Here is a 17223-nt window from a genome sequence, read left to right as displayed (position 1 = left end):
GTGTCTGTACTCTTCCTTACCTAAGTGTTTGTACTCTTCCTTACCTAAGTGTCTGTACTCTTCCTTACCTAAGTGTTTGTACTCTTCCTTACCTAAGTGTCTGTACTCTTCCTTACCTAAGTGTTTGTACTCTTCCTTACCTAAGTGTCTGTACTCTTCCTTACCTAAGTGTTTGTACTCTTCCTTACCTAAGTGTTTGTACTCTTCCTTACCTAAGTGTTTGTACTCTTCCTTACCTAAGTGTTTGTACTCTTCCTTACCTAAGTGTTTGTACTCTTCCTTACCTAAGTGTTTGTACTCTTCCTTACCTAAGTGTTTGTACTCTTCCTTACCTAAGTGTCTGTACTCTTCCTCACCTAAGTGTTTGTACTCTTCCTTACCTAAGTGTTTGTACTCTTCCTTACCTAAGTGTTTGTACTCTTCCTTACCTAAGTGTTTGTACTCTTCCTTACCTAAGTGTTTGTACTCTTCCTTACCTAAGTGTTTGTACTCTTCCTTACCTAAGTGTTTGTACTCTTCCTTACCTAAGTGTTTGTACTCTTCCTTACCTAAGTGTTTGTACTCTTCCTTACCTAAGTGTTTGTACTCTTCCTCACCTAAGTGTTTGTACTCTTCCTCACCTAAGTGTTTGTACTCTTCCTTACCTAAGTGTTTGTACTCTTCCTTACCTAAGTGTTTGTACTCTTCCTTACCTAAGTGTTTGTACTCTTCCTTACCTAAGTGTTTGTACTCTTCCTTACCTAAGTGTTTGTACTCTTCCTTACCTAAGTGTTTGTACTCTTCCTTACCTAAGTGTTTGTACTCTTCCTTACCTAAGTGTTTGTACTCTTCCTTACCTAAGTGTTTGTACTCTTCCTCACCTAAGTGTTTGTACCTTCGTTCATAGCTCCCTCTCCTTCTCCTTCCATCAGTGTTTACCTTGCTGTCGTATCTCCATGGCATGTACAGTATTAATTAAATGGTCTTGTCACACATCGGCTCGACTGAGCGTGAGCAGCGGCGTTTGCGTGACCTGTCATGGCGTCGCGCGCCCGCAGCCCCTGATTGAAATAGATGGCTGTAGTAAACAGCTATCATTACCCTTTTAGCTGCTTATGCACAGCCCTGCGTGGCTTGAAGTCATGACACTGTGAGTCAGCCGGTACTGTATGTACTGATAGTGCAGCCTGTCCTCTTCAATCTGTGTACAAAATAACCCATCTTTCCACTTTCAAATGATGGGCAGTTAATATGCCAGACGTTCCAATTGTGTGCGGTGGATATGCCGCGAGGCGACCATGGCGACCTCAGGTGGTCGTTTTGAGTAACCACAGTCTTATGTCGGAATGGGCCACTGCCAACTAAGGGAGAAGAGCACGGGCGGATAGGTAGCTTTCCCCACTCTCAACTTCCACGTTGAGAGAGCGCCGTTTAGTTTGAGAGACCCAACGTACGGTATCCCCTTTTTAACCGCGACCCAAACTATAATCATAACCTTAACCAAGTTCTTTCAGCTGCCTAGACTCAGCCAAGTTGTTTTACTCGTCTAAACATAACCAGGAAGCCGGCGCCGTTTTCAACCAGGAAACGGCCTCATGCCACCGGTTACACCGAGTCATCATCCCCCCACCGGCCGCGGGGCGACTTGATCAGTCGGCTCAGCGGCGACTCGTACTGAGTGACTCCACTCCACCCTGCCTGGCGTGACTCGACTCGTGGGGCAGGGCTCCACCCTGCCTGGCGTGACTCGACTCCTTCTCGAAATAGACACGAAATAGAATCGGCTGCACAAAACACCCTTAAATCTTCTCCATAAGGTTAAACATTTTAAGGAAAACATAAGCACAAGATTTAATGGTGTTTTGTGCAGCCGATTCTATGTTATGGACACCTTAACTCTGACTCTGAGGGAAATCTTAACCTAAGGTGCTTTGTGCAACTGGGCCCTGAGCCTCAAGGCCTCAGTGGAGACATTAGAGGACTTTTTGAAATCTCTCTACTTGAGGCAGAACTGCTCACTCCACAACGACATGTCCCTGCTGGCACAAGAAGAGCTGTGAATATAAAGAGCTAAAGATGTCGCTAACATTGCATGAAATGTGTTCAAGGCAAGACTCCCTGTGAGCAGTTCAGCAGTGGAACCCGCTCGCCTTTTCAAAGTCCTTTGTGATTTATTATAAACTGGGAGTCCATTGTTGTAGAAGTTCTAAGCAGTGTTTCCACTGGGAACGTTAGTCCACGGGCCTATAAGAGGGAATGTCAGTGTTTCTGTTCCAATTCACACGACTTTACATGGGGAGCTGCTTGAAATCTTTTTATGCAGCGTGAAGCGCCTACAGACTGACAAATCACAGCAAAGAGGAGGTGGGGCTTCACACTACATACAGTAGGCAGCTGATTGGCTCCCCTATCTCCATGGCCAAATTGTACATTCCATTGTACTCAGAACTCAAACGGGGGAAACTTCCAAGATAAAAAATAAATAAATAAAAGTGTAACAGAATGGTCATCCAAGTTCGGAATTCCAGCAGTCGGAAATTCGGGTTTTCCGAAGATTTATTCCGCCCGAGTTCTGCAACATAAACACAGCTGATGTCGCAGCATCGATTTGTACTTAATAAAACATGATTATACTTGATACTGTATTTTGTGTCAGGAAAATGTGACACGTGACACACGGCCTCCAATGGAATACACCAATAGTCTTGTCTTTGCAGTGGTCAAAGAAAATGCGCACAAACTCAAAGCAGTACATGTATGTAACAGTAGATGCACATGCATCTGTTGTTGGCTTATCATTGTATCCAAAACAACGTGGCTACCAGATGAATAGACTACTATCAAACCATGTTTTTTTCTCTAAGCCCCCGTTGACACAGGACGGCGAAGCAACCTAAGCTCTACCTACGCTGAACCCACAAGTTTCATTTAGGCGTCCTTGTTAACAGGCGAGGCCGTTCACACCACCCGCGCGCGTGTCACGCTGAAGCCACGCTCACGCCTTTGCTCAAGCGATCGTTCAGGATTCACGCCTATTTTGCGAGCGTGTCGAGTAGGCACCGAGAGGAAAAGAGAGTGATTCCTGTGTGAACGGTTAGGCGTCAGTTCAGCGTGTGCCTGCTTCAAGCTTCAGTTCTACTTACGTTCGGCGTCCTGTGTGAACAAGCATCAAAGAGGAATGACATGATGAGGCCCTCACTGAATCCAGGCCGGGGATAGAGTCATTACGAGACAACCTTGAGCGTTTGTCTGAAATGGTTCCCTACTTGAGGGCCATCCTTCAAATGAAAGATATCAAAGTGGAGGTGCCCAGCAGGAGGAGGAGCAGCGTGCGTGGTGGAGGTGATGGTTGGAAGACAGAGGAGATCTAATACCACTTCACTCTGCTCTAAATCCATTACCCCCCGATGACGGTAATTAGACAGTATTATGCCGACACGGCTAAACCACCGCCGAGCTGCTTCCCATTCAGCACAGTGCTCACCACTTGAGGAGAAATTAGCCGCAGCGGTTATGCAGAGAAACAGAATTCATTACAATGCAATTTGCCATCGGTTGGTTTTAGCAATTTGCAGGGAATTTCAGAAGATATCTCATTACCGATGTTTAAATCGACGAGGTTTTTGCTCTTCGCCGTCATGGGGTGATGAAAGCGACTGTCTCTGTGTGCTTAGGCTCTGCCCCTCCCTTCCCTGCATGACCGCTGCCCTAGTTATTATACCCCATCGCTCACACTGAGGGATCGGCTGCCATGGCTCTCCTCCTCCATGGCTCTCCTCCTCCTCCTCCTCCTCCTCCTCCTCCTCCCTCTCCTCCTCCTCCTCCTCCTCCTCCTCCTCCTCCTCCTCCTCCTCCTCCTCCTCACCCCTCCTCCTCCTCCTCCTCCCTCTCCTCCTCCTCCTCCTCCTCCTCCTCCTCCTCCTCCCTCTCCTCCTCCTCCTCCTCCTCCTCCTCCTCACCCCTCCTCCTCCTCCTCCTCCTCCTCCTCCTCCTCTCCTCCTCCTCCTCCTCCTCCTCCTCCTCCCTCTCCTCCTCTTCCTCCTCCCTCTCCTCCTCCTCCTCCTCCTCCCTCTCCTCCTCCTCTTCCTCCTCCTCCTCCTCCTCCTCCAAAAAGAATGGCTTCCTTTATGCTGATTTGGAAAGTTACTAATTTGGAGGACAGCAAAGGTAGAATAATGGAAGTGTGTCCATATCAGTAACTTTAATGTGACTTCACGGGAAATTTTAATTAGTGGTTCATCCTGGCGATGTAGTGATGTCCTCCCTTGTGATGACAATGATAATAATTAGTTTAACAAAGCTTACAATATGCTCCACAATCAGGAGGACAAACAATAAAGACACAAATATCTCACTCGAGGGAAAGGAGAGGTTCAGTAGCAGAACAAAGACATGGGTCAAGAGTGGATACGGACCATGGTTAGAGATGAGAGGCTTAGGGGGTTAGTGGTCAGGTTATACCAACAAAACTAACGTAGAGGAGCACTAGTGGAGCAGAAACATCATTCCATGAACACACATCTGTAGCAACAGGTATTAAGAAGTGATGTAAAGTCAGTGAGGGCATTACAAAGAGTATAGGTGCCATGACAACAAAGGCCTGGCCTCCTTCAGTATCCACTCTTAGGAATGGCTCCTTTAGTCTTCATCCTAGGTTTAGGAACGACCAGAACACCCCCTCTCCTCCAGTCTTCAGTCTAGGTTGAGGAACTCCTTCACTCTGAAATCTAGATGTAGGAATGACTGGAGGGCCCAGGTTCCTTCACTGTTAAGTCTATAGAATATGTATGAATGACCAGAAGGTTACAGCCCGGGGATCTTTAGGAGGAGCTCAGAAATATATACCCAGGGACCAAACCCCAGACGTGCGCTTTGAAAGAAGTTACTCAGCGAAACCTGAACTCTGAACGGGAACTATAACAGCAAAGTCATGTCGACCCTTCGTCCATCCACCCGGCCAATACAGACAGATTGGTCGCCGCAGCAATTAGTAACTCAGCCTGAACTTCAGCGTGTCTTCTTTGAAAGAAGTCCAACCATTACATCCATTCCGCTGTTGATTCATCAGCAGTTAGCCCTGCCAAAGACAGGCGAGGAGCGGGGACGAGGCCATGCGGGAGATATATGGTGGTGAACTGGCTGCAGAGAGAGAGAGGATACACCGCGCCGGATCTTCCTGGATGGATGACAGCGGGGGGAAGGATGCGGTGGGGGAGGGAGGGAGGGAGGGGGAGAGAGAGAGAGAGCGATGAGGACGTGCGACATTGTACCGAGGTTTCTTTTTTCCCGCTTTGTCACTGCAGCCGCCTGGCCCTGGGGAGAGAGAGAGAGATGAAGATGGAGAGAGAAAGGAAGAGAAGCAGAGAGGGGGAGGATTTGAAGAGAGAGAGAGAGAGAGAGAGAGAGAGAGAGACTACAGTAGGACATTGCGATGTGAAGCCCGGTGGCGGAAGATCTCGGGGGACAAGCCTGTGGGCTTTCGGGAGACAAACATTAATAATGAAACGCTAATTCCCTCTGTCCTCCTTTCTGTCTGTCCTCCTTTCTGTCTGTCCTCCTTTCTGTCTGTCCTCCTTTCTGTCTGTCCTCCTTTCTGTCTGTCCTCCTCACATTGTCTGGCTGTCTGCCATTTTCTCTGTGTGTTTCTACCTCTTTATATTCCTCTTCATCTGCCTTCCTCTACACTCTCACCCACTCTCTCCGCCGTGTCTAGTAGCAAAACAAACTCCACAGTGCTTCTAGTTGTTATTAACTAACTACTGTAGCGCCGCACTGCGAATGATTATACAACGCTCGGGCGGGGGCGGGTTCGGGGGCGGTAAGTGGAGATTAGTTAGAAACAGTTTCTAGCTTTGCCACAATTAAACTTTTTTCCCTCTCTCTCTCTCTCTCTCTCTCTCTCTCTCTCTCGCTCTGTTTCCCTCAGTCTCTTGCTCTCTTGATCGCCCACACTGCCTATTCATTCGTCCATTCAGGAATCCAAATATCCCGCTGTTCCTCTAGCTCAGCTCCTCTCTTCACCTCCGTCGTTCACTCGTTCCCTCGTCTCGTCCTGTTTCCCCCCCCCCCCCCCCCCCCCCTCTCTCTCTCTCTCTTGATCCGTGCCCTTCCTCTCTCTCTTTGGAGTTGGCCAATCAATGCAGAGCAGGAAGCCGGTGCCAAAGATAGCTGATGATTTGCCACAAAGTGGGTATGACTGTAATGGACAGAGCACGGCTTTCTAGAGGCTGCTTGCCACAACAGTGCTTGTCCCTCCCTTATTACCTCCACTGAGGTGCCCTTGAGCAAGGCCCTTATCCCCAACGGCTCCTTGTTTGCACCACGTGATTCCGATGACGGCGAAGGGCGGCGATGGAGGGCAGCCCTCCAGACCTACTATGAAGAATGGAGGAAAGTGAGTATGCAAGAGGGTTGGATGCTGCTGCACGCTGCAGGTGTCACCAGAAGATTGCTAAACATAATAGGACATGATCCAGATACAATGAAGACTTTTCTGTTGCTCGTGCTTCTCCTATGTAGCCTCCTATAACCTGCCCTCCAGCATGATCACATGTCTCGCTCCTTGACGTGACGTCACCTGAAAACATGCTATGCTCTGGCTGTAAACAACACAATGTGTTGTGTGATCACATGTCATGTGATCACACAACACATGTGATGTGTGATCACACAACACATGTGATGTGTGATCACATGTTATGTGATCACACAACACATGACATGTGATGTGTGATCACATGTCATGTGTTGTGTGATCACATGTCATGGGATCACACAACACATGTGATGTGTGATCACATGACATGTCATGTGTGATCACATGTCATGTGATGTGTGATCACATGTCATGTGATGTGGGACTCAAAGAGAAAGCCGTCACTGAATACAGTCTTTTCACACACTATGTCAACAGAGCCAGTCTGAGAGACAATCAGCATCATCCCTTCAGTTGGCCAGGGAGGGACGGGAGGCATGACAGCAGGATGAGCATGCGTTAAGCTTTTCAGACAGGATGTTGGATATGTCAGACAGGATGTTGGACATGGATGCTGGAAGTGGCTTTGTGCTGCTCAGTTAGTTTGGCTTCCACACACGGAAAGTGTTTCTCTCTCTCTGTCTCGGGGTGTGTTCAGTCACACACCATGCATGTTTGGACCTGTTCAATCAAACTCCGGTGTGCTTCCTCCTTTAGTCTGGTTTGTTTGGACAGCTGATAATACCATTCGAAACCGGGGTGCACACCAAATAAGCGCACAGAGAAAAGTGGGTCTCGGTCCGTTTCCAAGTGGAGTGTAGTGTGGTACCAACTGCAGGAAATGACCCCAAAACATCGTGGGTTTACGAGTATGTTGGTAGTAGGTGCTCCAGCATTTGTTTCAACTTTGTAAAAGCCATTATTGGTCAAACCTTTGCCTCACATTCTGCAAAACCAATGCACCTGTAAATACAAACGCAAAACCAATGCACCTGTAAATACAAACCCAATGCACCTGTAAATGCAAAACCAATGCACCTGTAAATACAAAACCAATGCGTAAATACAAAACCAATGCACCTGTAAATGCAAAACCAATGCACCTGTAAATACAAAACCAATGCGTAAATACAAAACCACTGCACCTGTAAATACAAAACCAATGCGTAAATACAAAACCAATGCACCTGTAAATGCAAAACCAATGCACCTGTAAATACAAAACCAATGCGTAAATACAAAACCACTGCACCTGTAAATACAAAACCAATGCACCTGTAAATGCAAAACCACTGCACCTGTAAATACAAAACCACTGCACCTGTAAATGCAAAACCACTGCACCTGTAAATACAAAACCAATGCACCTGTAAATGCAAAACCACTGCACCTGTAAATACAAAACCAATGCACCTGTAAATGCAAAACCACTGCACCTGTAAATACAAAACCAATGCACCTGTAAATGCAAAACCACTGCACCTGTAAATACAAAACCACTGCACCTGTAAATGCAAAACCACTGCACCTGTAAATACAAAACCAATGCACCTGTAAATACAAAACCACTGCACCTGTAAATACAAAACCAATGCACCTGTAAATGCAAAACCACTGCACCTGTAAATACAAAACCAATGCACCTGTAAATACAAACCCAATGCACCTGTAAATACAAAACCAATGCACCTGTAAATACAAAACCAATGCACCTGTAAATACAAAACCAATGCACCTGTAAATACAAAACCAATGCACCTGTAAATACAAAACCAATGCACCTGTAAATACAAAACCAATGCACCTGTAAATACAAAACCACTGCACCTGTAAATACAAAACCAATGCACCTGTAAATACAAAACCACTGCACCTGTAAATACAAAACCAATGCACCTGTAAATACAAAACCACTGCACCTGTCAATACAAACGCACTCTCCTGCACAGAGCCGTGACTTTGATTTGTTTTCCTCGCCTCAGTGTGTCTTGAGACGTGAACAAATCAAGAATAGCAGAATAAATCTCTCTCTCTGTGTGTCTGTGTGCTGTGTGTCCACCTCTGCCTGTCATCCTACACTGTGCTTAATGGCAGTGATTTTCTGCCTATTTGAACAGCATGCGTACTATCATATCCAGCCGCCTTTCCAAATGTTTTTTTTTTAGGAGACTATCCATATATGTATTTTAATGATAGCGGCTGCCATAGTGACAGGCGCATGTGTCTGAAACGATTTGTGTTCCTATTGACTTCTGGGACTGCTCGCTAACAGGTCCAGAATCGCTCCCGCATTTAGGGCGCGCCAAACTGACAATTCAATTAGACGAGTGGAGAAGATTGAATTGTAATGATCCCCATTGTCAGATTACCGTAGTTCAGACATCTCAGTTTCATTTGACACTGCTGCTGCTGATAGCCATAGTAGCTGCTGATAGCCATAGTAGCTGCTGATAGCCATAGTAGCTGCTGATAGCCATAGTAGCTGCTGATAGCCATAGTAGCTGCTGATAGCCATAGTAGCTGCTGATAGCCATAGTAGCTACATGGATGTATGTGATTGTGATATTGCTGCTAGCACCTCTAGCTCGTCTGGCAAAGGAGAGAATCACCAAACTGAGCATCACTGCTGCATCTGAACCAGCTGTTCAGTATGAAAGACCAGACAGGTGACGACAGGCACAGCTCAAGTAACACTGGCAACATGCTGGATGTGTGAAATGTATTAGGGTAAATAATTAAAGTATAGCGCAAATGTACTTTTACTTTTAAATTGGCTACTTTTTTACCCTTACTTGAGTCATTTAGTAATTTTACTTGTACTAGATAATTTCCACTAAAGTAACAATACTTGTACTTGAGTAGGATTTGTCAGGACTCTTGTGCACGAAACCCACATGTTTGCACACATAATATGTGCATTTGCAAAATAGGAAGTACCTGAAGATACACCGACCACACGTATTGGAAATAATACAGCACATATATAAATAGATGATGATCTTCACCGACAGATTTACAAATTGAAGTGGAAGACGCAAATGTGCATCGCCTGGCGTTCACTTATCGGAGAATAGAAATGTGTCCAGGTTTTGCTAATTAAAAGACAGAAATCCATATATATAATGAATAAGCCACGGTAAGATACTCACCTGGATTAATTAAAATCATATTTTCACAGGTGTGCATTAATGGATGTGTTACATTGTGTGGGTGGATCCAAGTGATATTTTCTGCACATGCAGTTCTTTGGAGCGGCAGCATATTGTTGCTAATGAACTAGCGTTGTTTCTCACAGCAGCTTCCCCCCCTCTTATGTTCCGCAGGTGGGCGGGAAAGACAACCCAGCCGTCGACCCCATAATCCACGGCCTGAGGGGTGTGGTCCATCACGGTGAGTGACAGCACCAGTGTCCAATCGTACCATTCAGCCATTAGCCCTTCACCCATTACAGATCCAATGTTATAGGAAATCAAATGTTCTCCGTTCTATACATAAATGCTTAACGATGCTTCACAAAGACGTTTCATTTTGTTTGAGAGGCAGCAGGCAGATCGAGACACATCACAGCTGAACTTCGTACTGATTGGCTACCCTCACTAAAGAATGACTGAAATCCGTCCAATTAGAGTCCAGTTTGCAGCATTCGAACTGGAACGCCTCCACTCAACAGGTTTACCTCATTTGAATTAGGGGAGTCGCTGCTGTCGTCCAATCAGGGTCCATTCATTCACTTTGATTCAATACAGCTTTTTAACTAAACTACGTTTATTTACAAAACATCATGAAAACATGATTGTGATCCTGAGCCCTTCTTATTGTACTGAGGAGGTGACTAGCATAGTATGACTGAAGCATTATCGGTAAGACCTACATCGTGCCATCGCGCAGCGTGGAGGCTGCGTAGCCATCGTGCAGCATGGAGGCTGCGTAGCAGGCCGGATCCGGCCTGCGGGCAGGTTTCATCAGGCCCGCGAGATGTTTTGGAATATAAAAAAAAAAAAATTATTGAATTATTATTATTATTAAATTTGCACCCCATTATCATGAACTACGTGTGGCTAATAAGCAAGCTAAGAGTTCATTCATAAGTTAATTAACCTGCACTACAAGGAAGTATGTCAGTAGGTCATCAGGTGTAAACAAAGCCGCCATGATGCCACGCTGGAATTGAATCGCGCATTCGGCTACCTACCAAAAAACAAAGGAATCAACAAGATGCTGTCGAAAAAGAGAAAGGTTGACACGGAATGCAGGCAGTTTCAAGAGAAATGGAAAGAGCAGTATTTCTTTTGTGAAGTGAATGGGTAAATGAGTCGAATTGATTTTAGTAAAAAAAAAAAATCCGGCCCCCATGAGGTCTCAGTTGAACAAATCCGGCCCTCTACCTAATATGAGTCTGACACCCCTGCATTAGGACCTATGGGATGAATGTATCTGTAGCAGATAAAAACATGTTTGTGTGTTTTCTTACCACTGTACATGCCCTCACCGTTCTGTAGTGCATCGCCGTCACGATCAGACCATTCTGTCCTAAAGCAGTGCTCCTTCTTGTCACTCCAGAGGGACACGTCTGTGTTACAATAGGACTACAGAGTGAATCCTGAGCTCTCCGGCATAACACACAAATCAAACTTTGATAAAACCCCACGTGCGATATACTCACCATTCTCTCGCTTTAGCCTCGACTCGGCCGTCTTTGGAAACACCGCTCTACCTCTATAATTCATCGAACACAAAGACCACTCAAGTCGTATCAAGGCCGCGCTCCGCTCTCTCCCCCACAGGGAAGGTGCTTGGATAATTTGCTCTCTCTCTCCTCTCTCCTCTGGCGGGGAGCAACGGGTGGTTAAATTTTTCACAGCGCTCTCCGCTCTCCTTGCCCGGGTTTGTCTGGCGGACACGCACCGCGGGTCTGACTCCGCTCTCTTCGTACTGTGGCTCGTGCCTTGTTGCATTTTACATGAACCCTTGCTGGAACAAATGCCCTCTGACTATAGCTAGCCAGCGAGCAGCGCCGCACCTCTCCTGCTCTGGATCCGTTAGCTCCTGTGAGCTCCTGTGGCCCCTGGTGGTGAGGGGGGGGAAAGGGCTGAATCTGATTGACATTGCGGACTCATCAAAGGGATGGACGGCGAGCGGTGGCAGCCGGGGGTATTGCGGGGCTTTGGAGGCAAACGCAAACACTGATTGATGTGGTGCTGAGACTGAGGAGGAGACACTGGTACTGGCCTACAGGGCAGTACACCAGACAGATCCTCTGTACCTGCAATCTATGGTCAGGTTCCAAACCTCTCAGTGCTCCCTTCGCTCCTCCACTAGTGCAGGACGCCTCGCCCCTCCTTCGCTACGGGGGCTCAAAAGTCGCTCATCCCGATCGCGACTCTTCTCGTCCCTGACACCTCAATGGTGGAATGAGCTTCCACCTTCAGTCAGGACGGCTGAATCACTGCCGATCTTTCGGAAAAGACTAAAGACTCACCTTTTCAGGCTCCATCTGGGCCCTTCTTGATCTAACTTCTTTCTCTCTCTTAAAAAAAAAAAACTAACAACTTTACCTTCTATTCCTTCAGATGTTGTAGTTGTCATAGACTGTGTTGCATAGTTGATTGCTCTATTGCTGACAAAATGTGTTATTGTAAGTCGCTTTGGATAAAAGCGTCTGCCAAATGACGTAATGTAATGTAATGTAATGTAGAAGGAACAGTCCTAAGAAATGCTCATGGTTTTTGAATGGCTGATGTAACAATGTGGTAAATAAATGGGATTTATAGGGAATCATATGTAGAGACATCACCATCATTATGACATTACGGCTCTGATCATTATCTGCATTATCTTCATCATCTTCATCATCATCTTCATGATCCCTGTTTGCCTCATCCCGCACCAACGTTTCTTCCAAGTATTCCTACTAAGGTCACCATCATCATCTCCATCATCATCATCATCACCACCACCACCTACAGAACAGAGAAGTGAGCTTGTGTGACGGGTAGGAGTCTGCAGTCTGGAGCAGGAAGAGTTGAACCGAGTTGGAACATGCAGTTGAAGTGCTTTTGAGTCCCAGCTGCTCTACTGGAGCTGCGTGTGAACGTCAGCAGGCTGTCAACGGGACTAAAAAACGTGTTCTTAGCCAAAGTTTCACTTGAAACCAAATACAAAGAAATCACATAGCCTAGTGGGGCTGCAACAGACAAGAGACACTGCAGATTCAGCCTGTTTGCCCAAATACAATTCTGGGTCGGTATGAGCAATGGACATTGACAAATCGAAACTTAAGACTGAAATCCAAGTGTCTCCTAAACCAGTGGTTCTCAAACTGGTTTGAGAACCCCCCCCCCCCCTTTTCCTCGAATTACTACATTTTGCTTAGAAAACTGTAAGAGAAAAGTACATGATGCGATGCATCTTATAATCGATTATTTTTGACACCCCTAGCATGCGTGCATGCGTGTGTGAGTGTGTGCGTGCATGTGTGTGTGTGTGCGTGCATGTGTGTGTGTGTGCGTGTGTGTGTGTGTCTGTGTGTGCGTGTGTGTGTGTGTGCGTGTGTGTGTGTGTGCGTGTGTGTGTGTGTGTGCGTGTGCGTGCGTGTGTGTGACTGACTGCAGGTTTACCGGTGCGAGGCGACAGGGGCCAGTGCGTGTGACGGGGCGGGCCTGTGTGCGGGCGGTGTGTGGGTGTGTAAGAAGGGCTGTCTTTATCAGAGACAGATATGAGCGTACCCCCACCCCTTCCTCTTCCTCCTCTATCTTCTTCTTCCTCCTCCAGCCGCCCCACTGACAAGCCTCCCCGTCGCCCCCTGTCTCCCGCAGGTGGCTTCAGAGGTGTATTTTCAGCTCTGTCGCGTCTACGTGATGGAATGGGGGGGGCTTGAGGAACAGGATGACGGGACGGCGCCATCTTCAAGATTTATGCGTCCGAATTAAGTGCTGGTACACGAGCGTGTGGGGACAAAACAAGTCGCACGCTTAGAAACTGCTGCGAAGTGCCGGGGACATTATATAAGATTCAAGATTCAAGATTTTTATTGTCACTCCACTATTCTCACTACAAGTATCACGTGTAAAATTCTTGTGCTGTAGGCTCCGTTACAACATAGTGCAAAATAACAATATAACAGTGCAAAAACAGGGCATATAGATGCAGTAAAACAAGAGAACAACAAGCAATAACAGTAAACTTTTCCTTTTCTTTTCTAGCGCAGACACCTTAAAACATGATTAGACATTCTGTTTGCACAGGTGCAATAATTAATAATATAATAATAATAATAGCTGTCCGCTCAACTAATCGTCCGGTAACTTCCGAAGTTCGCTCGCTCTTGTCTTAGCGAGGACACACACTTAGCACAAAGTCACATATTGGGCAATCTGGGAACCCAGAGTCTATTTTTATTTGATAACTAGACTCTGGGACAGCCCTGCCGTTTTCCCCAGCTTCCTGTACAGCGCGCCTCTCCTGCCACCGTCACTTCCTTTTCCGCGTCCGTGCTCCACTGTTTACAGTCTAAATAGCAACTTGCGCCGCGACTTTACAGTAATTTTCCACTGTTGTTGTAAGACGAGTTGACATCTTCTATGCAGTTTTAACGTTATTAGTAAATAGCCGAAACGGACGAAAGGAAACGGACGAAAGGAAAGCGGACGTGACGCTGGCTTTTCCGTCACTTCCGCTGAAATAAAAATCGACTCTGGGTTCCCAGGTTGCATCTTGGGAGACACTCGCACGCTCGCGCTGCTCCTGTAGACATGATGCTGCTCCTGTAGACATGATGCTGCTCCTGTAGACATGATGCTGCTCCTGTAGACATGATGCTGCTCCTGTAGACATGATGCTGCTCCTGTAGACATGATGCTGCTCCTGTAGACATGATGCTGCTCCTGTAGACATGATGCTGCTCCTGTAGACATGATGCTGCTCCTGTAGACATGATGCTGCTCCTGTAGACATGATGCTGCTAGACATGTTGTCTGTTGCACGTGTGTCCACACAAACACTCTCATGCCATGCTGAAGGACCCAGGCACGCCACATCACGCCTGTGGGACCACACTGCACTTAAGACACATTTGCATTTTTTTACTTTACATGTTCACTTACAAAATCACTTAGGCTGCAGAGAGAGAGAGAGAGAGAGAGAGAGAGAGACAGAGAGAGAGAGAGAGAGAGAGACAGAGAGAGAGAGAGAGAGAGAGACTGTTCTTCCCACTGCCAAAGAGAGCAACCCTAGGGAGGTAAATGGTTTCAGGCCAGTGCTATCAGCTTCCCTAGAGATGAAAGCTTTTGAGAAATTGATAAAAGGACAGATGCTGAAATGAGGTGACCATGCCCTTAGAGCTGTTGCAGTCTGCATATAGGGAGGAGGGTGGAACATGCTCTATTCACAATACTTCATCTAGTGCATCTGAACCTAAAGGGAGATTTCATATTCCAGAAGATACTGGACATTTTCTTCGCTTTGCTTTGTTGTCAGTGTCGGTGGCGATGACTTTGCATTAAGCGCAGATGAATTCTTCTTTGAAGTGCGTGTGTTCTGAAAAGGAAAGCCACGGCAGCAGTAGATTGTGGAAGGTTACAACCTCTTTCCCAAAGCCACTGCAATAAAAGCCAAGGAAATTGAATTGGCGGATAACTATAAATATCTGAGAGCCGTTGTGGAGAGCAGACGTCTTTTTTTTTTTAAAGACAAGTACAGATGCAATCTGTAAGAGGCTACATCAGGGTCCGGTTATCCGGCACAAAATGAACTGGTTTATTGTCTGTGGTCAAATGATGACCTTGTTTTTTCGGAGTCTTATTGAATCCATTTCGTACTTTCCACTTTGGCAGCTTGAGTTGAAGCAAAAGTAGCAGACTTGGGAGCGTGGAGAAAGCACGTTACTGAGGGATTATGGATTATGTGTCTTTGATTATAAAGGAGTTGGATTTGCTATCTAAACATCGCAGAAGTATCATTTCTGTAAGACATAGTAGAGTAACAAAGTGTGTGTGTGTGTGTGTGTGTGTGTGTGTGTGTGTGTGTGTGTGTGTGTGTGTGTGTGTGTGTGTGTGTGTGTGTTTTGAGGGGGGGTCTTTTTTCAAAGCGGGTGATCGGTTGTCATTAGCTAGGTTTCCATCCAAATGTATCGCAACTTTTAATCGAATTTTCAGAAAGTCGGCAAAAGAAAATGCGAAATAATGTGCGTTTCATCCACTGCTATTTTGCGAATTATAGAGCTGTCAATCACCTCGTGTTTGAGGCTGTTATCAGCTGCTAGACCCGATATACAGCTCTGTTAAACACATCTAACGTTATTCATTTAAAGTTTCTTGATGATAAGTAAACAAAGGTACCTTAACGCCATTTCTGGATTACCAGGTGCGACTCGGTAAGCATAACGTTATAATCCACGGAGCAGATAGTAAGTGAATACAATTCATTCAAGTCTAGAAGTGAGTCGCCTTAAAGTTAGTATCCCAGTCTTCTTCTGTTTACCACGGCGGGTATTGTGCTGCGCGTACCATGATTTACCGTGTGTAGCCCTATTGTGTGGAGGCTACACGGCATGTCATGTTTTGCAGTGATCAAGGCAAACTGTGTTGTTTTTGAATGGAGAGACAACAGAATATCGCTTCATCTGTTTCCACTGCACGTTTCACATTTTCCTTTTTATTGATACACCTGACTTTTCCGCCTCCCTCAAGGCCATCTGACGAAGTGCATCACTTCACTAAGCGCCCCTGCGACTGACTGACTGACTGACTGACTGACTGACTGATTGACAGACTGACTGACTGATTGAGTGACTACCTTCCTGCCTGCCTGACCTGCATTTGGCTCATGATGCCCTCGGCTGTGCCATGGGAAAAATGAAACCTTCGCTGGCAGTAGAAAACGTCTTCTTATGAGTTGGGAATTGAACCTGCGTCGTCAGAGTTTAATGTAAGTGTATCTGACCTCCACAGCTTGACCTCCCACTGCTCTAGGACAGTTACCTCCACAGCTTGACCTCCCACAGCTCTAGGTCAGTGACCTCCACAGCTTGACCTCCCACTGCTCTAGGTCAGTGGCAACCTGTCTGCTTCTCGTTGTGTCTCCTCTCTGGAACCTTTCACCATCAGGAACATCTTTTTACCTGCTTTTCACTGGCGGATGTTCAGCACGGCGTTGTTCAATCAATTCCAATTCTTCTCCCTGCTTGTTCAGCGCTCTCAGTAGGCCACTTTATTTATATATATATATATATATATATATATATATATATATATATATATATATATATATATATATATATATATATAGCACATTACAACAACAAGGCAAGTGAAGAAGTATTTACCTCTGATTCATTCACATCGTTACTGGAAGGCTGATCACTGTAATGACGGTCCACTGGTGGTGCTCATCACAGGTGTCCATTGTCAGGATGAAGTAGGCTCATCTCACAGCACCGCAGCTACATCTGTACACACACCGCCACAATCCAAGCTAAAGAAAAGTTTCAAATTGCTTTTGCCACTTCACCTAGAACATCCAAAATAAAAAGTTTGATGTGTGATGATCAATATAAAGCAGCATAGCATTTCTTAAACATAACATGTCAGTTGAAAGTGACATGCGTCCTGCTGCCCGCAAAATAGGACCATGCAAATATAATACATATATATATATATGTATATATATGCAAATATATAACACATAATCCGAGTCTATCTGGTGCTCATACTTGCCAACGCTCCTAATTTTCTCGGGAGACTCCCGATTTTCATTGTCCTCTGCTTTCCTGC

General features: G+C 46.0%; 1 protein-coding gene across 1 annotated transcript in view; it reads left to right on the top strand.

The window, feature by feature from the left end:
• Positions 1-17223, top strand: part of LOC310798173 (receptor-type tyrosine-protein phosphatase gamma-like) — a gene marked incomplete at both ends in the record, with an annotated part of 532970 nt that overhangs the window by 414629 nt on the left and 101118 nt on the right. The window contains one exon of the mRNA XM_083660647.1: positions 9778-9844. Within this exon, the coding sequence (XP_083516773.1) occupies positions 9778-9844 (67 nt within the window). The remainder of the gene's footprint in view (positions 1-9777; positions 9845-17223) is intronic.

Source organism: Poromitra crassiceps, assembly GCF_964638095.1.
Source record: "Poromitra crassiceps genome assembly, chromosome: 25".
Taxonomy (NCBI): domain Eukaryota; kingdom Metazoa; phylum Chordata; class Actinopteri; order Beryciformes; family Melamphaidae; genus Poromitra; species Poromitra crassiceps.
Note: the sequence above shows the minus strand (reverse complement) of the source record. Positions and strands in the feature narration are given on the sequence as shown.